Source organism: Rhipicephalus microplus, chromosome X (assembly GCF_043290135.1).
Source record: "Rhipicephalus microplus isolate Deutch F79 chromosome X, USDA_Rmic, whole genome shotgun sequence".
NCBI lineage: Eukaryota > Metazoa > Arthropoda > Arachnida > Ixodida > Ixodidae > Rhipicephalus > Rhipicephalus microplus.
This window is the reverse complement of record NC_134710.1, coordinates 9,425,308-9,449,394: the sequence shown is the minus strand read 5'-3', so window position 1 is coordinate 9,449,394 and position 24,087 is coordinate 9,425,308. Positions and strand designations below refer to the sequence as shown.

The 24,087-nt window shown below is 44.5% G+C and overlaps 1 protein-coding gene across 6 annotated transcripts in view; it reads left to right on the top strand.

Moving 5' to 3' along the window:
- The window catches only part of LOC142777422 (uncharacterized), a 139,481-nt gene that overhangs the window by 94,043 nt on the left and 21,351 nt on the right, over window positions 1-24,087 (top strand). For 2 of the 6 annotated variants that reach the window (XM_075881789.1, XM_075881788.1), the window contains exons 4-6: window positions 8,561-8,629; window positions 12,614-12,673; window positions 16,014-16,290. In XM_075881789.1, the coding sequence (XP_075737904.1) occupies window positions 8,561-8,629; window positions 12,614-12,673; window positions 16,014-16,290 (406 nt within the window). Of the gene's footprint in view, window positions 1-889; window positions 2,024-2,316; window positions 2,413-8,560; window positions 8,630-12,613; window positions 12,674-16,013; window positions 16,291-24,087 lie in introns of those variants that run through there. The other 4 variants (XM_075881791.1, XM_075881792.1, XM_075881793.1 and 1 more) reach the window with 4 other exon arrangements.

Genomic DNA, 24,087 nt, shown 5'->3' with positions numbered 1-24,087 from the left:
GCACCTATTTCCGAGACAGCCAGACTTGCTGAAGAGTGTCGCGAGCTGGCCAAGACATTCACGACGCATGAGCAAGAGCAGCAGAAGAGTATTCGTGATGGCTCCGCCACTTCTGAACCCACGTTCCTTCCTGGTTCCCTTGTATGGCTCTCAATCCCGACCTCTGTAGCTGGCCTTTCTTCCAAACTACTCCCGAAATATGAAGGTCCCTACCGTGTGATCGAGCGCACATCTCCAGTCAACTATCTTGTCGAGCCAATTGAACAATCTTCGGACATGCGCCGTCGCGTGCGCGACATAGTCAACGTGGAGCGCCTGAAGGCTTACTATGACCCGCTCGTAGTGACAAGCTGTTAGGTCGCCCGGTGGCTCCCTCTTCGACCCCGGGGTAATTGTAGAGAAGCCGCCGAACACTGAAGTGGGTCAAACTCTCAAGTGTTCTCTAGTGGGGCTACCCAAAAAAGGACGCCGCTCGCGCTGAGAGTCCGTGCTTGGCCGTTACTGCCGCCATTGTGTATACTCGCTGTGTGCCTGCTAATATACGCCATAACAATATATATATATATATATATATATATATATATATATATATATATATATATATATATATATATATATATATATATATATATATATATGTATATATATATATATATATATATATATATATATATATATATATATATATATATATATATATATATATATATATATATATATATATATATATATATATATATATATATATATATATATATATATATATATATATATAACGCTTGACGAGTGACATAGAGTGAACTCAATGAACGGCGAGGCGCTCGCCATGTGACGTACGCTCGTGTTTCACAGTGATGGTGAAGCCATACGTTTTTTTTTAGTGCTCTCTCTCTCTCTTTTTTACAATCGTTTGTAAAACTGTCAGTTATCGTAAGCTTGGCCGAAAACAGCAGTTGATGTAAAAAAGAAACTATTGATATGTGGGGTTTAACGTCCCAGAACCACTATATTATTATGAGAGACGCCGTAGTGGAGGGCTCCGGAAATTTCGACCACCTGGGGTTCTTTAACATGCACCCAAATCTGAGCACACGGGCCTACAACATTACCGCCTCCATCGGAAATGCAGCCGCCGTAGCCGGGATTCAAACCCGCGAGCTGCAGGTGAGCAGCCGAGTACCTTAGCCACTAGACCACCGCGACGGGGCGACGTAAAAAAAAGTATTAGGTGCAAAAGTATGCGGGAAGGGCTTGGGCCATTGCTTTAGAGAGCGTCGTTCTGCGGCTGTAGCATTTGTTAATTGGCTTTGTTCGACTTCGCAGCTATTTAGAGCGTTTTTCTACTTTTCGATCACGCGCAGGTTGCGATTGATCGTATCTGACCATACTCAAATATTTATTTTCGATCGCTTGTACGACGTTTCTTGAGCAACGTGGACCGTACAGTTTTTATGAGACCTTCGCAAGTACCTGGTACATGCCTAATAAACTGTGACTAATATGCAAATCTGTGCTGATCACCGCTCTAAAACCAGCCAGGGGGCAACTACATGTACTTGTCAGGAGTTTCAGTTTCACAAAAATCAAACCGAAACTGTCTACACGCTTGCTGCGACATCTAGAGAGTTATGGCACACCTAGCGAAGGCGAGGGCGAACCGGCGAAGTGACAGCTTGGCTTAACGGCTGAGCCTTCTGTGGCTGAACTGGCTTAACTCTACAGAAGGTGTGTGAACACTTTAAACTATAGTTCCTTACCATGTGTGCCTTTGCTAGTCGCTGATATATTGAAATGAGACGGCGTCGGCAAAAAAGAAGAAGCGCTTCGAGCACGCGTATCACGGCTTGCCGCTTTGCGTCATCTGATTGGCCGCTGGTTGCAAGTGAAGACAGTACCCCGTGGCTCGTGAGCGCGAGTCTGAGCCTGCATGAGCCTCGTTCGGCATCCGCATCTGGAACGTCTACGTGGCTGTCATCGTCCAGAAGCTTGCAGTACTGTTCCATCGGAGTCCGACCGAGTTCAGGTGAGCTCTTCCTTATTTCATTCACGGCTTCCAGTTATTCGCCTGGGGAAGCGGTTCACCCTTCCGAGACGCAATGAGGCGAGACTCGCATACGCGGCGTATTCAAAAACTAAAGAAAAGTGTCTTGGCTGTACTGCCGGAAACGGGAGTGCCCTAGACGTGGCCCTTTTGTTAAGTACTGCGATTTACTCATTAAGAACATTTTATAGCTGTCGCATAACTTCTTCAGAGGTGTAGTTTAGTGTTTTCACCGTATTGTTCCGTAATGCCGTGTTTTGTAATGGCGAATGCAGGACGGAGATGTTCGCCACGAAACGCGATCGAAGAAAAAAACACAAGGCCACGTTTTCGTTTGGATCGTCAAGCTGTGCTTCTGCTAACCATCCTTCGTAAGTGTAGCCCTTGAAGGACGTTTCACATCTTCTTTCAACCCCTTTCGTATTGTGCGGTCGCAACAATGTGCTTATTTACACCGCCATATTCGACATGCAATGTTATCGCGTGTCAGTACCGTTTCGTTCCTTTATATCTTTGATAAGTCACTCAATGCAGTTAGTAGGCGTAGTTTAGGTTTGTTTCACGCCCCCCTCTCGCGGGACCGAATTCCAGCCGTGGTGACCGCATTTTCGGTGGATGCTTGAGGCCCGTGTGCTTTTAGGTGCACGTCAAAAGAACCCCAGGTGGTCGAAGTCCTGAACCCTTCACTACGACGTCCATCATAATAGTATCGCGTTTCTGGACGTAAATTCTAACAATTATTAGTTTCAACATTTATTAGGTTAACCAAACTGTGTTGCTATATCGAGTGCCGCAGTGCTTCGGTTGAATTACGCCAGGCAAATGCCAGGGGCGGTGTTGGGGGGGGGGGGGGGGAATGTGTTCGCGCCATCCCCCCCCCCTCCCCAACTTTTTTGCCCTTCTAAGAGCGAGCACGTTGGAAACACGCTCATAAGTTCCACGCTTCTCTGCACCTCTGAAAGGAATCGCTTGTTTTTCGTTCTACGCCGTCTCTTTAACATAAATCTGCACAAAAGGGTGAAAATCATGTATGCACATGTTGTAATTGATTTCTACATGTTGACATTCTAATTATTTTTGGACAAAGGGGAATTTTAAGAGCTCTTTGGAACTGCCAATCAAGCGAAGGAAAGTGTAGGTGTTGTTAGTGGTAGTAATGACATGCATAAAAGGGAGAATTAGTGGACAAAAGAAACATTTTGTGCTGGCAGGGATAAACCTGCAACTTTTGAATGCTGCGTCTAATGCTCTGCCAATTGAGCTACAGCGGTGGTTGTCTTCTCATACACTTTATTGAGTTTATCTGAATTTAAATGCTGGAGTGTGTGCCCTGCGTCGGTGGTCTAATGGTTAAGGTACTCGGCTGCTGACCCGCAGGTCGCGGGATCGAATCCCGACTGCGGCGGCTGCATTTCCGATGGAGGCGGAAATGTTGTAGGCCCATGTGCTCAGATTTGGGTGCACGTTAAAGAACCCCAGGTGGTCTAAATTTCCAGAGCCCTCCACTACGGCGTCTCTCATAATCGTATGGTAGTTTTGGGACGTTAAACCCCAAAAATGAATCAATCAATGCTGGAGTGTTGTTCAGGGCTGATAATAGCCGTGACTGTGAGTATGGAACATATTTTGTTTTGCCTACTGGTGTCGCATGGAGGTATAAGTCAGCTGCCAGCTTGTAAAAAGACCACATGCTACATGACGCCAGCAGGCAGGAAGCTAACTCACTGTCATGGCTATAAGTGGCACCTACACTTCCTTATTCAAATGCTCAGATATACCCAATAGAGTATATGGGACGATGACGGCTGGTGTACCTTGAGGGGTAGAGCATTGGAAGCGGTGCTTGAAGGTTGCAGGTTCGGTCTATGCCGGCGGCAGTTTGTCTTCAGCTGCACTACATGTATCACCCCTTATACTTTCTTGGTCTAGTCAGAGTCCTTCAATGCTTTTCTGGTCACAACTGCTATGGTGAGAGCTTGCTGTGTCGCCACGGCTGCTCACATGACAGCGCTAGGAGCGCGCGCGTTGGGAGCTTTGCGGGTGTTCACTGGCTTTGCTGCATAGAGGGCTGAATCCGGTGGCATCGGTGTTCAGCTTTCATGGTTTCTCTAAATTTGTGTGGCTTACGACCGTTCCAAGTGCTCTCTGACTGTGCTAATAATGTGCGAGGACAAGGATTGTGCACATAAGAGATGATGCCAAAGACTTGCTGCGTACTGGGTTGCCGCTCCCGCTAAGGAAGCAGGAGTGAAAAGGTGTCGTTCTCTTTACCAAAGACAGGCAGCGATAGAGAGAAACGGAAACGTATGATAACGTGACAGTAAGCTGGCAGATTTAACTTCGAATGTGAACACGCGAGTGTGTGCAAGAAACATTTTGACACCACGCATTTTATTCAAACTTGATGACTTCGTAAATGATGAAGGCGTGTTGTTGCAACCTGAGAAGGTAAAGTTGCGGGCCGGGGCCTTTCCTAGCTTGTTCAAAGGATTGCCAGTGTATATATATGTAAGCAAGCCGAAGCCACGATGGCCACGATCCCGGTCAGTGAGAATGAAGCCAGCGGCTAAAAGGTGTCGACTGTTCAGCCGACCTTCCAAGAGTAGACATTCTGCTATCTTCAAGCATGGCAACATCCGATACAACTGCAGCTGGCGATGAAGGTAAGCTAAATATCTCTGCATAGCCTCGCCGCTTGTTTTGTCCTATCTTTTTGCTGCTCCCAAATGCCTTGGGCAATTAAATTGTGTTTTGTATCACGCCCTCAGATGCGACGCACGTCGAACTGTGCACGGGCACAGCCAGCCTAACAGATGAAGTAGCAGGCTGTGAAAGACGAGCTCCTAAGTGCAACGCAGCAACTTCTCCGGTTCCACATGAAGCTATTGAATTTATTGAATAAAATGAATTTATTGGATCGTGCAGTGCAAACATAGCGTGTCCTAGTAACTCGTGTCATTTGAGAAAGTGCCACCAGTGCATACATATGAGATACCAGAGTGTTGTTGCGTAGTTTCGTAATGTGATGTGTGACACTATTACACGTGCAATGTCTATGTGACGTGAACTTGTCAAGCCTTGATGTAGCAAATGAACAGAACAATAATTCACACGGCACAGGAACGTTACCTTGCAAAAGTTTTGTTATTCCCCATTTAAAGTTTTGTCGATGCAGCGAGGTTGGCTGCGGCAAAATGGATGAAGTTTTCGCAAGCTGTTAACATGAATGCACAGCTTTTCTTATTTGCTATATAGTTGTATCAAACTCCCACAGTCTGAATATAAACAGCGCGATCGGTGCTGGCTCAACCCTTGTGAGATTGCATTTTGCGAGTTTGTAAGTTTACAAGACCTTCCCAGTGTCGGAAGTCTTAAGTAAATATCCTTTGCTCGGAAGAAAATCTCTCGCACTCCGTTTTCTGGAGTGGGAAACCGCACTGGAACGACATGGCTTGATCCATTGTAGTCTTGCTATTTTTAAAAAGTATGCGAAAGTTTTTCACCTCCTCATGCATTAATCATGTTGCATGTCAGGTGAAGTATGAATGGTAGTTCAGTAATTGCGGTTTGGCGCAAGACAAGCTGTTGCTTCGAACCAGCACAGCATTGGGCTGAATGGAGTGCGTGCGTACGGAGGGCCCGTTATTGATCACTGTGACCCTAGCGGCTGCCTTTGTCTCTGTATGGAACGTGGGTGGAATTTATTTACCAAAAAAGCATTGACAGACTGTGTTAGTTCTTATTGATACTGTATAACGAAGAAAAAGCTCTTGGAAGTTCCCTTTCTTTTGTACATGCAAATTAGTTGCACCAAATCTGCTTATTTTATCGCAAGAAAATAAATGTGTTGGAACTCGTGATCCCGAGTGGGAAAATCTGATATATCTACTGCTTAAGAATTTGTATTTAAACTTTCCAGGCTTGCAAACTTCGCTCATGCACACGTCTACTGGTGAAATACATCCCAGTTTCTGGGTGCTGCTTTTAAGGTGACCCAGCCTTTAAGGTGACCCAGGTTTTGCGTTTTGTAATGTGGATTATTTTTTGAAACCTTGGTTCTTTATAAAAAGTACGAAGGAGGCTTTGCAAAATTCTCTATGTACAAGATTTTTCAGCCGTTTCAAAATGTCTTTTTTTTTTTCCGTTCCTCAGAAATGAGTTTTTCAGGTTGCAATTGAGAGTAGCATTGGTTTTTCACAGTTTGAGAATTCCACTACGACAAAGCCGGTTAAGAAGCCGCTGACACCTTGTTAGCGAAATGTGAGAATGTCCTTGAAACATTATTCAAAATTAACAACCATACCTATCCATCTATAAACACCAAAACAGATGTTTTTGCTTCTTAACTCTACAAGTAGCATTTGAGTAAGGGAGGTTCCAGCCGCCCATAGTGATAAAATATGCTAGATAACCCTAGGCATGGCTGGTTGTGAATAAGAAATGTTGCTACTTGGCCACTTTTTTCAGTTATGGCACTGTTATTTGATTTGTCGGTGAATGTTTTCAAACTTCTGTACTGAAAATGCGGCGTCCTGCGGCGATGAACGGGTGCGTTTTTAGCCTTGCAAGCCCAAACCATGCCTTCGTTTGCTAATTCATGGGAGCGCTTGCTTACACGCCTTGTGCCTGCTGCGCCTCATGTGGATTGGCAGTTTCGCATCGGCAAGCGATGCGTGCTTGCACACACCGGCACGCTTCTACTAGACGGTATGCGCCTGGAAACCCGCTGCTTGACTCATGCTTACCGAGTTATTCATAACACTTGTGATAAGTAATTGGAAGTTGTCTATAAGCTGAATGATTGAATGAAAGGCTGCTCCGAACCAAGGCCTAGCATGAGTGCACTTGTGGACAGGTATAGGAGAAAGCATATTAACTGCTGCTTCAGGCTAATGGTCACATAAGCCAGTCCAACTGGTCGAGTCCGTACTGACAAGCGCAAGCTATTCTTCGCACTCAACAAATGTACATGTATGTAAAAGTGAGCTTGCACATGTTGTCAAGTCTATGCATGCTTTGGCTTCTATGACAGTTTTGTGATACTTGCTATACATGAAACATTGCCTTCAGTCGTAATGTAATGGAAAATACTGATGTATTTACTTGGAAACAATTTTTTGTCTTGTTGCAAAGAAAGAGCTATCTTAATAGATGCTGAAATATGGAAACCTTTCCTAAGAAATTGTGTGACAGGACCCAAGGAAGGCTTAATCAAAACTATTTGCTGCTTTTAATTGTGTAAATGAGGTAAAGCAATATTGTGAAAGTAGCATAAAAAATGCAACCCGTGGGAGCACAGACTGCCGGGAAAAATTTTAAATATCTAGTGGTCGCCAAAATGCCAATTGTACGTGCTGGAAAAATACTCGGTTAGTGTAAGGCATCTCTAATCTAGCAGGTAACTACGTCTGCGACTACTAAGGCTGGAACATGCTGCACAAGCTTCTGCAACATGGTGTACATAACGCATAGAGTATGTGGCAAGTTTTCAAACTACAGGCTTTGCCTTTTGACTTGCTTTCCTACCTTGTTCAGCATGTCTTGCCACTCTGCAATAAGACCCCTGCTTTGCATTGTTTGAAGATTTGCTTTGCAGCAACATGGAAGCAAACCTACCAGAACTCTTTGCAATACTTAGGATGAAGTGAGTATAAAAAGCATATTTTAAGAAAGCATGTACATAGCACTGGCACTGATGATGTCGTGAAATAACTGCCGAGAAATTGCACTTCACTGAATTCATTAGCTTGCAGAGATTGCTTTGCAGGCTGTTAGCCTTGTTAGGAGCCTTAAAATAGCACCTAATGTAACATTCTGTGCACGTGGTTATCATTGCTGAGGTAGGTTGAGCTGCCTCAGAGATATGGTATATTTTGTATATCTGAGGTCATGCTTAGCTGTGTTTGTAGATGCCCTTCTGATTTGTCACTTGTGGAGAGTGATTGAGTTTTTTTTTTCTCCCTTAGTGTTGGTACGAAAAGTTCTTGTGCGGACCTTGCTCACATCTCCTTCGAATGTAAAATTTTGCATCACTCTCACGTTGCCCGTGCTATCTTCCATCCGCTGCGGTTTTGTTATCTGTACATTTTTAAGGCCTCTGCTGAACGGTGGAGGCATGAAAACAAGACACGTGCGACATCTTGGTGTTGCTCATAGTTTGACAAGTTTCTCTCAATTAAAGAAAAAAAAAACTATTTCCTTTTTAAAGACTGCTTATGTATTGTTCAAAAGTATGCAAGGATTGCTTGATACATAGCAGTATTTTATTTGATTGGCCCACCTTAGTGTTCGACAATAGTATGACAGATTGAGGTAATATTTTCACTGTTTCAGCGCATACCAAAGAAGTTCTCGACAAACTAAGACATAAACTTGCCTAGCACACCAGGTCTTTTGGCCAACTGGGTGTTTTGTGCAAGTGGACGTGTCCTCATGTGCTTTTGTGTTGAATCATATGTATCCTTTTCATGGCATCTTCAAGAGATCTTTTTTTGTTAATGAAAACTTGCCATTGTGCAGACAACAAGCTCTTAGTGACAGTGAGACCAACGGCTGCATGACTGGGTGGTCGGCTCACAAGCACTCACTGCGAGTACCCTAGTTCTTTTTTTGCTTCTTTTCTGCAGTGAAATTTAGTTTGGCTGCCAGGTCATAACTGCATCACACTATGTCTTTGTGATATGTTTACACATGAATTTTGGTTTCTAACACTTGAGGGAAAGTTGGTACCCTTACAAAATGTTGATTCTATAAATGTACCATGGGAAAAATTTGTGGGAAAAATGAATTACGGCACAATACGGTGTTGACAATGTGGTGTATGTATTAGCGTCCCGCGGAATGGAATACGTTGGCCAAACATGAAGATGCCTCAATATATGCCTACAGGAACACTGATGGAATGGGCAGAGCGGCAACTCTAAATATTTGAGCGCGCATTGTAAGGGGTTTGGTTGCCTGCCTGCCTACAATTGGAGGTAATCTAGAAAAGCGAGAATTGGCTCACCAGAAATCGTAGAGGTGGTGCACATTGCTTGCTTCAGAGAAACGTGCATCGGCGTGCTTTCCATCGCTTGCACGAAAAAGTATTATCTTTTTCAGGGGTATGCTCTCGCGAGATAGTCTTTTCTTTTGTTTTAATTTTGTAACTTGCAAGTAATCATGCACGGTTGTAGACGTGTGTTGTTTAGAGCTGTGCAATCTTTTGCTACATATGTGCCTTTTTCTGAACAAAAATCGGTAGTAAAGTTGGCGCTTGTCCATGTCAGCACTCTTTTCGTGCATTTGAGTCTTTTCCCACGCTGTGTAAATTTTTGTTGACGAATCACGGGAACTTGAATGGGCTGCACTGGCCTTATAGTATGGCTCATGCTTGCCATAAACAGGTCAATGCGTAACCTAAGCTGCGTGCAGGATGTATTCATAGAGAAAAACATGACGAACTTCGCGAAAATGTTAAATTACGATAGTCTAACATTGCTGCCCGTCATGTGCTAAATGCAGTTGTCCTCTGCCATGCTTTGGTACAATAGTTGCATATAGATCGAGGGATGATCAGCAGCATCGAAGTGGCGTTTCAAAGGTAGACCAGTGGTTTTATTTGGGTGATTATCTGCAGTAAGGGCGAGCTTCCGATGTTACCTGAAAGGATGCCTAGTATGCCTTACAGTGATTGGTCATCACCGGACAGCACCTCAGTTTTGGACAAGTGAGCCACTTGTTAGTTTCTTGCTCGGCTGTTCTCAAACTTGTGCTGACCTACAGGTAATGGCAACCTCCTTTATGGATGTTCATACCAAACAGACGTTAGATAGCCGCAATAGCAGTTTCATAAGTTGAGTTTACTTGTCAATAAAAATGTTTTCCTATTTTTTTTTTTTGGCCAGCTTTGTGCAAATCAACAGGTTTCATTAGATTTACATTATTGCTGTGCAGTGCCCTTGTGTTTGGTATGAAGTCTGCTATAGGCACCATTTCGTTCAAGCATACATGTGCGAATGCTGTATTCAAGCCGCAAAAACTGTCTAGAGCATATTTGAGCATAATAAAATATCTTGAATATAGGTCAGCCATCAATTTAAAGTTGATAGGTTAAATACTAGAGACTATTTGTGGAAACAAAATGTATTGTGTTAAGGAAGCATTTTTTTTTTTCTGCAAGCATTGTGCATTTGCAAAGCGTTTTTGCTGTCGTGATCATCCCCAGGAGTCGTGTTTGGTTGTGGGAGGGTCATTGTGCATAAAATCAAATAACTGAGATTTTGAAGCACACGTGATCATTACCATTTACTATTGGCCTAGTTAAGCTATTGAACAATTATTGAACTTACGAAAAAAATTTCTCTATAGTACTTGTATTTGGCATTCCTTTACCCTGGTCGCATCAGCCATGCAAGTATACCAGCATAGAAAAAACATGTCATTAGATTACTGTGACTGCAGTAGCACAACTTTCAATTACTTGTAAATAAAAACATTGTGTCTTTGGCAACATGTTTGCAAATTGACAGTGTCAGATTTAGGCTGTTTTGTAGATGCCTTGTATTTCATGTTCTTTTTATACACACATACTTTTGCCTAAGTATAACAAGCAATAGCTGACAAGTAATGTGTAACTATGACAGCTGCAAAAGAACACTCTTTTCCCCTCTTGCTAACAGTTATTATAAATGTGTGTGTTTGAACATTACTGTGTGTTGGGTCATTAGTTAAGAATTTTCACGAGGTGGGTCCTGGGTTCTTCGAATTGTAGGAAGGATTATGAACTGAACATCCTAGGAGATCGCGAGAACGGAACCACTTCTATTTGGAGAGTACATGCTTATGTCACACTTAACTTAATGCAAGTTGAATAGATTTTTGTTGCACCATGCAAGCCTATTCGCTGAAAAAATTGATGTTTTTAGGAGAACCAGTAGGGCTGTAGGCGCTTTCCTGCTTTGCAATAGTAGTGATGCTTTTTTTCTTCTTTGCCTGGTGTGATGCATAGTTTCCTTAATTTACACTAAAGGGAACTCTGGCGCTAGTGCCTATGGGAGCTGCAACGCACGGTGCTTCAGCGAGCATGGGTATGATGATTAGTGCAGGGATTTGTCTAATCTTTGTACTTCTGGCTCTGTGTATGCAACTTCGAGCTGTTCTCTTATGGAACGAAAAATCTGCAAATGTGCAGCAGTTGCCCTTCACCACGTTATTCCTTTAGGCTTACCATTTAAAATCGGCTCATGAATTTCAAAAGGGTTCGTTCTTCACTTCGAAGCACAACCGATACACTGCAATAAACGAAGCCACAAGTGCGGTTTGCCACACGCAGGTATGAAGACTAGGCAAATCCGTGTACTACCCATCATTTTTATGGTTGCTGAACGATCGCGGCACCAGAGTTCCCTCTAATTAATTTTAAGAAACTTCATGATGTGATGAGAGAGACAGTTTTCTGAGCACTAGGCCACAGTTAATTTCAGTTGAATCGGCATCATTTTTTTCATGCATAAGGGAAAACATGTAAACCAAAGCTAAGGTACACATTGATCTGCAGCTCTATGCCGCATCGTTACGATGTTGCTCAACAATTCAACACAGAAATTTGCGCTAGTTATTTGCAACTGAAACTTGTAATAGTATACATCTTTACAACCCTTGAAAAAGGAAGAGACAAGGAAGCATAAGGGAAAGTGGAAACTGGACATGAGAATCTTTTGTTTTTTTTTTTGTTTTTTTCGAGTCTCTGCCTTGCGAGATTGTCGCTTCATACTCGTTAAGATGTACGAGTTCAGTAACTCGTTTCTTGGGGAAGTCATTTTATAAGCGCAGCTTTTCACCTAATTTATTGCACATGAAGATTGGTTTAATTGTGAAGTCACAATAAGTTTTCTCTTTTGCTTGCGATTCATGCACTGAAGCCCTGTTAAACCAATAGTTTCTATTTGTGCACAGCCAAACAAAATAATGGTCAGTTCAACGATTTTGAAATTTAGGTGTAGTTGAAGAAATATTTGGTAGTTTATACTACTGTTGCTTGTCCTTTGTATGTTTTCAAGAAATCTGGCACACCGATAATCCTTTAGAGGAGCGCAGTCCTTAATGTAAACCCAGCAGAAATGAAATGAACGAAACTAAACATATTAGCCAAGCATGGCTATTTCCACGCAGGAGTAAGTCCGGGAGCATAAATTTCATGCTCACTGCTACTCTGATCTTTTCAAATTTGGCAGAAATCTCTCATTTCTGTCAACTATGTCGTTTACATATAACAATTGGCACAGTTACTTGACCAATCTTTAAGAAAGTGAACTTGCATTTGTTCTTTTTTTAATATGCTGCCGAGAGTGTGCTTGCCTATGTGGCAACTCCCCCTCATTGTAGTTTTCTGTAGCTGCCCTCACGTGGTGGTACACATTTGAGCTAATGCATTGTTTTTAAAAGAAAAGCTAGAAAACGAACTCTGCCTATATGAACAGCAGCCTACGAGCTTAATGTGGAATATTTTTTGTACTAAATAATGCTTCAAACACTTATTGAAAAAGGTATTAAAAATCTTTTCTTGAAATTTCTTCTTTTCCGTTTTTGCAGTGTGGATCAAATGCCAGAACCCCTGCCTCTAACTGACGATGATGCCGCTGATATCCTAAGGTGAGCTGGTCAGTCTCATTCATATTCTTTAAATGTGTGCTTCGTTCTAATTTTTATTAACATTAGCTGTGTGCAATAGTGGTGAAATTACATATAGCACAATTGAAAACTGGTCGAGTTGGTTCACATTCATCGTTTGAAAATGCGTGTAATGACTGTCACAGAAGCCAGTCTCTTGTTAGTCTTTTTGTGAATTTTCCAGCAACACATTGTGGTGAAGCAGTAGCTTTTCTAACTTTCATCTGCATGATCTGCTTCTCTTAGAACAATGTTAAAATTTGCTTGCCCCACTTTTTAAAATGCGTTTGTCACTTTCTCGAGTGACTTGCAAACCACCCATTGCTAGTGCTTCGTATATTTGAAATATTTATTGGTAGTTGTTGAATAGACTGGACACATCGGATACAAAAGGGACGGCAAGATCCAGTACAACCTCGTTATAACAAAATTTGAGGGTTGCCACGATTTTTTTGGATAACCAATATTTTGTTATAGCTGCAGCTGGCATTTACTGCAAATGTTATGCTTTGTAATTGCCCAAAACGAATAGTGGGTGAAATAGCGTCTCTCCCCAAGGTGGTACGCAGCATATCCCCGCAAGTTGGTATGCAACAAAATAACTGCGTTTCACAAGTAAAAAAGACAATTCGTGCATTGCACATATTTATTGCATTTCAAAATACACTGCTGGCATTTTAAACAGACTTCAGAACAGCAGTGCACGTGCAATGCTCTCTTCTTCAGAAACTGTGCACGCTGTCAGCTTTGTGAGCATTGCTGGAGTATGTGGGGTGGGAGTTTTGAACTGCTGAATACAGTATAGTCGCGTTGTGCATTTTTTCAAAGTTGCATTGTGCACTGTCGTTACATTGGTTCAAATTTTTATTTCCTAGCAAAATTTCTTACCTCGTTGAAACAAGGTATTGAATACATTGGTTTCTGTGCGAACTTTCAAGGGGAATAACAATTCGCTCATTATATCCATTATTTTGCTACAGCCCGTGTTATTATAACGAGGTTTAACTGTAGTTCGGTGTATTGGAATTCATTGATTTTTCTTTCTAAGGCCATGGCAAGGAGGGTGCGGGTTAGAAGGTACTACAATCACAGTGGCAGTTACTCCAAACTGCACGATGAAGTTAAACCTGCTGGAGTGCATAATTTGCGCGAACGTGCTCCAAAGAGCCCCTTTAAGCCTTGGATCCGAAACATAGAAATTGTCAGCTTTTAAAACCTTTGCTGTTTGGTTCACTGAAAAGTTGCTGTGGGATGTCCATGTCAATAATGTATGCTTGGCTGTGTCATGCTTCATTGTTCTTTTACACTGTAATAATCGTGTCCTTTCTGTCAAAAATCAAACTGTTGCTTCAAATCAAATCTGTTTTTGTCACTGGTTGATTATAGCCAGCTTGTATGAGGCACTACTACGCTCGCAAGTTTAGAAAGGGTATATCTTCAGCAAAAGAAAACTTCATGCCTTATTTACGACTTGCCTAGAGGTTATCCTCCTGCACAGCAATTCCAAACTGTTGCTGCGTATTCCAAAAGTCTTTAGTCTGTGTAAATTGTGCCTAGTTCTTCGACATAATTATGAAATAAAGTATCAAGTCTTGACTAAACAGCTGAACTAGCCTTTTTCAGTTTATGGACCAAATGATCAGAATGACTCTTTCCTGTTTTAAAGGTTTAGGACAAAATGTCACATTGATCGATGTATGACATGGAGTGTTCTTGATGAAGTAATTTGAGGGCTTATTTTGTTTCATGCGTTGATGACTTGGCATATGTAATGAATGTTTATATTTTGTGTGCGAGTGCATGTGTGTGTGTGTGTGTGTGTGTGTGTGTGTGTGTGTGTGTGTGTGTGTGTGTGTGTGTGTGTGTGTGTGTGTGTGTGTGTGTGTGTGTGTGTGTGTGTGTGTGTGTGTGTGTGTGTGTGTGTGTGTGTGTGTGTGTGTTTAGAAATTGTGTGTACTGCAACTGCAGGACTTGGGCTAACAGGCTGTGAAACCTAGTCAAGCTCTGCTGAGCTTTTTCTTCCCATGCCTTCTACTCTGTGATGTGGTAAATAAAAGAAATGAAATGAAATATTTGTACAGTGCTAGCGGAACAGAGTGTCAGCAGTCAATGTTTCCTTGCTTTTGCAGTCTACATTTCATTACGGGAAAGCCATGGATAGATCCAGCAATTCTCCCTCACATGCTATTTTTCTGCTGTACCGCAGTTTGTCTAGTGGTGCAGTTCGTGAACAGAAACTGCAAGGCAGAATCCCAGCATGCTTTGCAAAATGTGTTGTGGACTGCAAGATTTGAAAGTTTGTCTCCTTGTACGCTTGCTCGCGGACCATGGCACTCTGTCGCCATGGTCTGCCCGCGGCTACACAAACGGGCCTCCTCTTTCCTGCGTGGCACCACTCTTCAAGGTGGTTTTTCGCTTCCTTGGGGACACACGTCCTCAGTCATGGATGCCTTTTCTCTTCTTCTATCTTGTCCACATATTTAATACCCTCACCCCACCCCTACAGGCGCTGAGCTGTGCTCCAATTTAGGGCTGCAGAAGTTGCGTCTGTTCTTTTCCTCAACCTCTCCCTCTTAATAGCATCACGTGCACAAGTGAAGCTGCACTACGTGACAGCTAAGGCATATCTACTGCACAGAAAACTTTGCAGAACTGCCACACATTACTAAATGCATTACGTGAAGTTCAGCAATTGTATGTATTACTTGCGGCCGTCACAAAAGGTTGTCTAACACATTTCACACACAAATGCCATCGTTTACTCAGCATAAACGGGCTAAAGAAAACAAAGAATGCCTTCAAACATCAATGGTAGTGGGCTATGCTTCCAGGCTTACGCAGGCCGACTGCATGAATCTCCCTTTTGAAACACCATTACATGCCCATGCTCTGTTGCATCGAAAATGTGATGGACCCCGTATAACTTGTCTTTTCTTTTGTGGCCCCAAACAATCCCCCACTGCCGTTTATTATCTATGTACCCTTCACGCGGATGTCCTCGCATACATTGCGGGCATAGCAGACGCACAGAATATTCATAGCATGCTAGTGAAAGCCTAAGTGACCACTTGCGACGCTGGCGACACATTGGTGCAGTGGATTGTTGCACCAGGTGGGCTGCACGTTTCTCGTATAACACATATGCAAGGAGTGGCGTAAGGATCAACTTAGTGTGAAAGTGACCAAGACCTTTGCAGCTTTTTGAGTCTGTCGATGCTCTCTGCACTGTCTGATGTAATGTGTGATTTCTAATTTGCCTGCTTTCTCATTCTACTGTACCATAATAGCTTTGCATATCAACTATCATTACTGCTTTGTGCAGCCACCTGCAAGCTGTCTTGCTGGAGAATGGCCCATCCCAGGAGGAGGACCTGCTGAAAGCACTGCAACCTGAGCAAGCTCGCCAGGTTTTGGCTGCGTACAACACTTTGACAGACTTCTTGGACGGGCACCCAGGATTCAAATGCAATGATGAGGACCTGCTTTCGTTCTACTATGTAGACCCTGACGACGATGATGAGGGCGATGGTGATTGCTACTACACCTTCCCTGCGGCCGATCTTTGTGACGGACTCTCCAGACTGGCAGTCGGTGCCAAGGTGCAGTTAGAAGTTGCTTGACATCATGCTTGTGAAGTTGTCCGAATTCCAGTCTTATATTTCAAGGGGAGCTTCCTGTGCATGCCACACCTGTACTTACACTGTAGAGTAAACCCTCGTTACACAGAAGTGGCTTTATTCGAATGATTGCTTTTATCGAAGTGTCACGCAGTCCTGGCCCCAATAGTTGTATTTTAGACCCGGTTACTCTGAGCATGTCAATAGCTTGCTCTGCGAATGTGCAGTCAGGGCCGCGGGCAAGCGACCGCCGCCGAGCCGAGCGGCCTTTCTTGCGCTGAGCGAGCGATGTTTGTGCTAGCCTCGCCAGGCTAAAGCACGCCAGTGCAGACTCATGCAAATGGCGTGAGTCCCAGTGGCGCGGATTTAACCCTCCCGTCTACGCCCTACCTTGGTATGGAGGCTCCCACCAACATGCTAGCTGAAAAGTGCCTCGATGACGCGGAGGCGGACAAGTGTATCGAGGCACTCTAGCTGGCTGCTTATCACTGCGTCGCTGGTAGCGGCTAAGCGGTTGTTTCACGTGACCAGCACGCAGGCTTGGCGTGCTCCCTGACCCCTGGGTTATTTCCATCCGTGTTAAGAAGACGTACATGCGCGTGTTTAGTGCGAGGTCTGTGGGAATTTGTGATGTTGTGCGTGCGCATTGTGTGGGTGTACTGATCTAGTGAAAATGGCACTGCCGATACCTGCACGGATGTGTCTGACATTGGAGCAGAAAGTACAACTGATACGGGACGTGGAAGGAGGAGGCCGGCAGAAGTCTGGAATCTCAAGACAATTCAGAATACCACCATCAACATTATCAACGGTTTTAAAAAATAAGGATGTCATACTGGAAGGCTTCGAGAAGAGTTTCTCAGCCTAACAGAAGCGAAACGTTATTCTATGTATCCTGAAGTAAAAAGAGTTCTTCTCGAATGGCTGAAGAACGCTAGAAGTACATTTAAATGGGCCTGCATTGACTACAAAAGCCAAAGCCCTAGCAGTCTAAATGGGCAAGCAAGATTTGAAGTCCAGCAACACCTAGCTTGATTAATGAAACGGCACGAGTGCTTTCAAAGTCGGTTGTTGGGGAAAGTGAAGCCGTGGACAGCGTCGCCGTGGACGGACGGCGCAAGCATCGGCTGAGCGCCCTACTTCAGCAGTATGAAGATGGAAACATTTAGAACTTGAATGAGGCGGCATTCTTTTACAAACTGTTGCCGAAGTTCATGTACAATACACCATGCGGAACCTCATCAGGACGTAAACAAAGCAAAAGACGCGTTACAGTGATGTTCGGTGCTAATGCAACGGGGAGGACAAGCTCCCTTTGCCGATACGGGGGAAGGTGGCAAAGTCCTGGTCGACTAGCCGGCCAAAATAGTAGACTTGCTTCGAGGCCCTTAGAGGAAGATGACCCACTAGACCAACAGTCTCGCGAAATACCAACAGTGGCTCAAATGCAGGAAAGCCTCTGTCTGTTGCAAAATAGAGGGGAGTGAGCTGGCGGCCAACAAATAATTTGCCTGAACAAACGAGAGGAGGCATTTACGGTGCAACCTTGCAGTTGTCGGTTTTCCTTGTTCCTATGTCTGCACACCTTTACAGTGTGCTGTAATACTTCAAAGAATATGCTTGAGATTACGTTTAGGTGCACATTAAAGAACCCAGTGTGGTCAAAATTTCTAAAGTCCTCCAGTATGAATTTTATCGTTATCATATTATGGTTTTTGAATGTTCACCCTAACAATTGTCATTGCTTCAGATTTCCATTATCAAAAGAAAAAAAAGCTTGTTTACTGAAATCGCATAGTTTTCTTGTTGGGTTTTCCTTAAGGGTACCTTGCCAGTCTCTTCAAAATGCATTCAGAAACTCTATACTCAGTTTCATGTGTCCCTAGCGCAGAAGAGCAAATTCAACATAATCATCGAGTGCACGTTGCTGCGAAGCGAGATGTAGTGCCCATGCACGGTGCCTATTGTTTGTCCTTATGACCTTTACGAGCAATATCGCAGGATTTTTACTTTTCTGCGTGTTGTAGCTGTGATTTGTACGATGATTTTGCCACATTTTTCTGTATGAAACTATTTTTGTGGCTTTATAAAATTGAAGAAACAGTTTCCACTTGCTTGTGTTGTAACATGCAGAGGATGAAAAAAGAAACTCTTTTGCCTCATATGCATAAACTTTCTATTTATAAAGTACAAACAGAACCAATACTGTCCAAACTTTTATGTTTAGGCTGTGCAGCCACAGCGCTGCAGCAAACTAAGTCTTCGGTTCTGATTAGTCCATGTTGGTAGAATAGGATAGGTGGACAAATGAGCGCTGTAATAGCATCACCGAACCGAATGGGTAAGCATTCTTTCTGGAGTTATTTTTCATATTATCAGACACTGTATCTTCTGAAAGTCCCCTCACGTTTTAAAGCACCTGCCACGCTGGTTTGGTGGTTGCTGTTCTCACTGGCTGACCCGTAGTTGTTTGGGATCAAGTACGGCTGCATGTTTATTAGAGAAAATGCTTGAGGCCCGTGTGCTTAAATTTAGATGCATGTAAAGAAACCAAGTGGTTGAAATTTTCGGAGCCCTACACTATTGGCATCTCTCGTAGTCGTGGTTGGGGGGTGTTAAACCCCATCACTTATCAAGTTTCTAAGTGAAGCTTTTATTGACTGACTTGTGTAGCTTATGACAGTGATGTCAAAAAAAAATCCTGCTCAATCACGCAGCTAGTGTGCACCAAAATTCAATCAAATAAATTTTCTTTACAAGGCTGGGGTTCGAAACCTGGGTCCCCATGACCCAAAATAAGTACCTTGAATATTAGGCTACCACCCATGCTTGCTCAATGTGTATCCTAAAGCACAATAATGCATTTCCAACTATACGAAAATAATTTGGGAGCAGTAATTCGCTATGGTGCTTCATTGAAATGTCCAAGAGAGCCCCTAAACAATCTCTTATATTTTTTCAGACATTTAGGGTAACTACTCTTATTGTGTAAAGATTATCGTCGCGATCTATGTCGCACGTGGCAATGCTATGAGCTGCGGGCACGCCACAGGTTCCAGGAAACAACCCGCCCCCCCCCTCCCCACCTCTTCTGTAGGTCTTTCTAACCTCCGTTTGGCATCGAGAAGTTGAATCTGTGATGCGTAGCGCAAGTCATGCTGCGATTGGTCATGCTCAAACCTACGTATTCTGGTTAGTCTGCACACACCTGCCGGCACTCTTCGTTTGTTGTTAGTCGCGTTGCAGAAGAAACGTCGTCTAATATTGCGCGGACGTGCTATGGCACTGCGTGTCGCCATACAGATTTATCATGTTGGCAATCCTTTCAATGTGTGTGTGCAAAAGCACGGGCCAGCAAGACAACAGCGGTTAGCGAACAAGCTCGGAGTGGGCATAGTCGTGCCAGCTGAAATAGGACGGTGTTTCGAACAGCACGTAAGCGATGATGTATGCCTCTCGAGCCTGGGAGGGACAAGGAGGGCAAAGTGGCTTTGGGAGAGGTGACCAGTAGAGCGTAATGAAGGAAAAAACCAAAAGGAGTGATTGCCGGGTTTGGATCATCAAACGTGCATTATGGCGCAGTTTCAAAAAATTCTCGTGGCGACATGTTCGCTGTAGACCCATGCATAACTTGCCCACCACATTTTGACCGGTGGTTTGGGGGCCCTTTAACCCTTCTGTCACCTTGCGGTATTCTGCAAAACTCATTATCAATTAAAATATTTCATGTTGACGGTCTAAAGTGATCCTCTGGACAAAGTGTAAAGTCGATACCAGGAAGTCCAAATTTGAAGAGTCTATAGACTTCAAGAAAACAATTTCTAACCCATGTTTCTATGATCGTGTGATCGTATTTTCGTTGGCCCATGCTACACCATGAGACTCCATGCTGATTCAGCAAAAAAACAGCGTTTAGGTGGAGGCCTTTACCGATAAAGAAAAGCAGTATATCAAGTATGCCCATGCCTAGGCCTCTTACCCCCTTTTACCCGATTAGGGAAGGGCTCCCGATTTTCCACATTTTCGTTCCACATGTTAGAAATATCAGAATATTGTTTGCAGACTTTTCTTTAGTGGTGAGCAGTGACAGTGGCAAGTTGCCATTCAAGAATTAAAAATGCCTACTATATATGCACCTACTCTATCCTTGTTCTTTAAAGAGGTTCCTTTACATGAGTAGGCTCTTCTGCTAGTAAATGATCAAGATGTACATAAAGGTAAATTCGGGGCAATCACCGCCTCCACAATTGCCAATTCCAAGTTTACACTCTTTTCTATGAAAGCCCGCCCCTAACTTGGCACCCCGATCATACAATGCACCCATGCAAAGCACTTGAACCTGAAATTAGTCATTGAAATTAGCCCTGCATGAAGGTTGCTCACCGAACTGGGTGTATAAAGGTGCTCAATGAACCTGACAATTTACAGAGTCCTGCAAGCAAAGGTGTGACCCTTGATGTCTGTGTACCAGGGTGGTACCATGAAGAAATAGGCAAATTTTAGCTTCCAAGACCAGTGTTTGTTTCTTATAGCTGTTACGTTGGCCTATCTGACGTGCTTCCTTGCCATGCTTCCACATTGCCATTGTTTCATGCCAACATTGTAACCCACTGTGCCACTAACAAGAAGTCTTTTTAAAGTCCACATGCACTGTTTTTTTCTTGCAACAAAATTTTGCTACTGCCGTCTTGAAATTTTGGTTGTTCTGAAAAAAATTATCCACTCCACTTTGCCCGGTAATTTTTATTCGCTGAAGGGGCGGCTTAATTTTACGGTATTCGTCTACTGGACCTTTAGTTGCATAGTCGTGTCGCTGGTTTTCAGTTGGGAAACTTCAAATTGCTAGCAAACGTTGGCACATATTGTCACGATGAGTCACAAGTACTGGGGGATTTATTAAACCACCAGGTAGCTAGCACTAGGACGATGCGTCAGTCGTGGCTGGCTCTCGAGCAAAGAAAAACGCGATCTTCTTTTTTCCTCCAGATTTAGAGCCGCTCTTGCTGTCAACCCACTACGTGCTGGCGGCATTATCCCCCCTTCCGAAAAGAAAAAAAAACAAGTACCAAAAAGAGGAAAGAAAAGTACATAGCAGCACCGCGATGCTACTACATAGGCACGTAAAAAAAAAATGGAAATTCGGATGAAGTGAAAGTAAAAATTGAAGAGCGTGCCAACATAGGAAACGTCAATGAACGAGAAAGTAAGTTCACAAAATAAACAAAAAACACAAAGAACGCTGTACGGTAAAGGAAAAGTTACGAACAACGCGCAATAAATGGCTTCATGCGCAACACATGAACGACGTCCGGCCTCAGCCGTGTCCTGCTCCGTGCATGGGGTGTTGAGTCCGGAACCACTTCGTAGTTCACGTCACTGACGCGGCGTAACACTTTATATGGGCCAAAGTACCGGCTCAGCAACTTTTCACTAAGGCCACGGCGGCGGACGGGCGTCCACACCCAAACTTGATCTCCGGGGCTGTAAAACACTTCTCTGTGGCGGGTATTATAGCGTCGTGCGTCTGCCTGCTGTTGCTGGCCGATGTGCAGTCGCGCGAGCTGCCGGGCTTCCTCGGCACGCTCTGCGAATTCTTCGGCGTCTGTTGCCAACTCGTCTTCGTCCTGACACGGTAGCATTGAGTCTAGCATGGTCTGCACTTCGCGGCCGTAGAGAAGCCGAAATGGCGTGAATCGCGTGGTCTCTTGCACGGCGGTATTATACGCGAAGGTCACGTAAGGCAAGATCCGGTCCCATGTTTTGTGCTGTACGTCGATGTACATTGAGATCATGTCTGCGAGGGTCTTATTCAGTCGTTCAGTAAGTCCGTTGGTTTGCGGGTGGTACGCAGTTGTCCTTCGGTGTCTGGTGTTGCTCAGTTTGAAAACTTCGTCCGTAAGCTGCGCCGTGAATGCCGTCCCTCTGTCCGTTATTACACTGGAAGGAGCACCGTGTCGTAACACGATGTGGCGCATGAAAAATTGTGCTACCTCAGAAGCCGTGGCTCGTGGGATCGCCTGGGTTTCAGCGTAGCGTGTCAAATAGTCGGTCGCGACGATCACCCATTTGTTGCTGTCCGCAGACATAGGAAATGGCCCGAGAATGTCCATGCCGACTTGGTCGAACGGCGTGCAGGGTGCTTCAATGGGCTGAAGCAAACCAGCTGGCTTAACAGATGGTTGCTTTCGGCGCTGACATTCCCGACAGCTCTTTACGTACTTCTTTACACTTGCTGAAAGTCCTGGCCAATAGTACCTCTCGCTCACTCTGGCAAGTGTCCTTGAGTAGCCGAGATGACCGGATGTGGGTTCGTCATGGCAAGCGAAGAGGACGTCGTCTCGCATGTCTCGAGGAACCACCAGGAGGTAAGCACGATTGTTCGAACGAGCGTTCTTCTTGTACAGCACACCGTGTCGTAGGCAGAACGACGTCAACGAGCGGGATAAATGACGTGGTATAATTGCGTCCTGGCCCTCTAAATGATCAATGATTGGACGAATCTCTGCATCATCTCGCTGTCGTTTGCCCAAGTCTGATGCACTAACAGCGCCCAGAAAGCCTTCGTCTTCCTCTGCTTCCTGACTGACGACATGAAGGGGTGCGCGTGACAGTGTGTCAGCGTCCTCATGCTTACGGCCGGACTTATGGACGATGGTGACATCAAATTCCTGCAGCCGCAAACTCCACCGTGCTAGCCGACCTGAAGGGTCGCGCAGGCTTGCCAACCAACAGAGCGCGTGATGGTCCGTCACTATCTTGAAGGGACGACCATAAAGGTACGGACGGAACTTGGTGATTGCCCACACGACCGCGAGGCACTCTTTCTCCGTAGTGGAATAATTCGCCTCGGCACGGGATAGAGAGCGGCTGGCGTAGGCTATCACTCTTTCGATGTCCTCTTGACGCTGAACGAGCACTGCACCGAGCCCAATGTTACTAGCGTCGGTATGGACCTCCGTGTCAGCATCATCGTCGAAATGAGCGAGAACGGGCGCTGATTGCATGCGCTGTCGCAGCTCATCAAAAGCTGCTTGTTGCTCGTTTTCCCAGACAAACGGCGTGTCGTCCCTTGTGAGACGAGTCAGAGGTTCTGCTATCTGTGAAAAGCCATGAATGAATCGGCGATAGTAGGCGCACAAACCAAGGAAGCGCCGGACGGCTTTCTTATCGACAGGAGCTGGTAATTCGGCAACAGCGGCAAGCTTGTCCGGATCGGGACGGATTCCTTCGGCGCTAACTACATGTCCAAGAAATTTTAGTTCTTTATAGCCGAAGTGGCACTTCTGTGGCTTTAGTGTGAGGTCCGCCGATCGGATAGCCTCCAGCACGCTGCGCAGGCGGTGAAGGTGCTGCTCAAACGTGGTAGAGAAGACCACCACATCATCAAGGTAGACAAGACAAGTCTGCCACTTGAGCCCTGTGAGGACAGTGTCCATCATTCGCTGGAAAGTTGCCGGTGCTGAACACAAGCCAAAAGGGAGCACTCGAAATTGGTATAGGCCGTCTGGAGTCACAAAGGCTGTTTTCTCACGGTCTCGCTGATCTACTTCGATTTGCCAATACCCGCTTTTGAGATCGAGAGAAGTGAAATAATGGGCACGACGAAGTCTATCCAGCGAATCGTCGATACGTGGCAGCGGATACACATCCTTTTTCGTCACGTTGTTAAGCTTTCGGTAGTCGACGCAGAAGCGTAGCGACCCGTCCTTCTTTTTGACAAGTACGACTGGAGATGACCACGGGCTGTTCGATGGTTCAATAACGCCATCGTCAAGCATC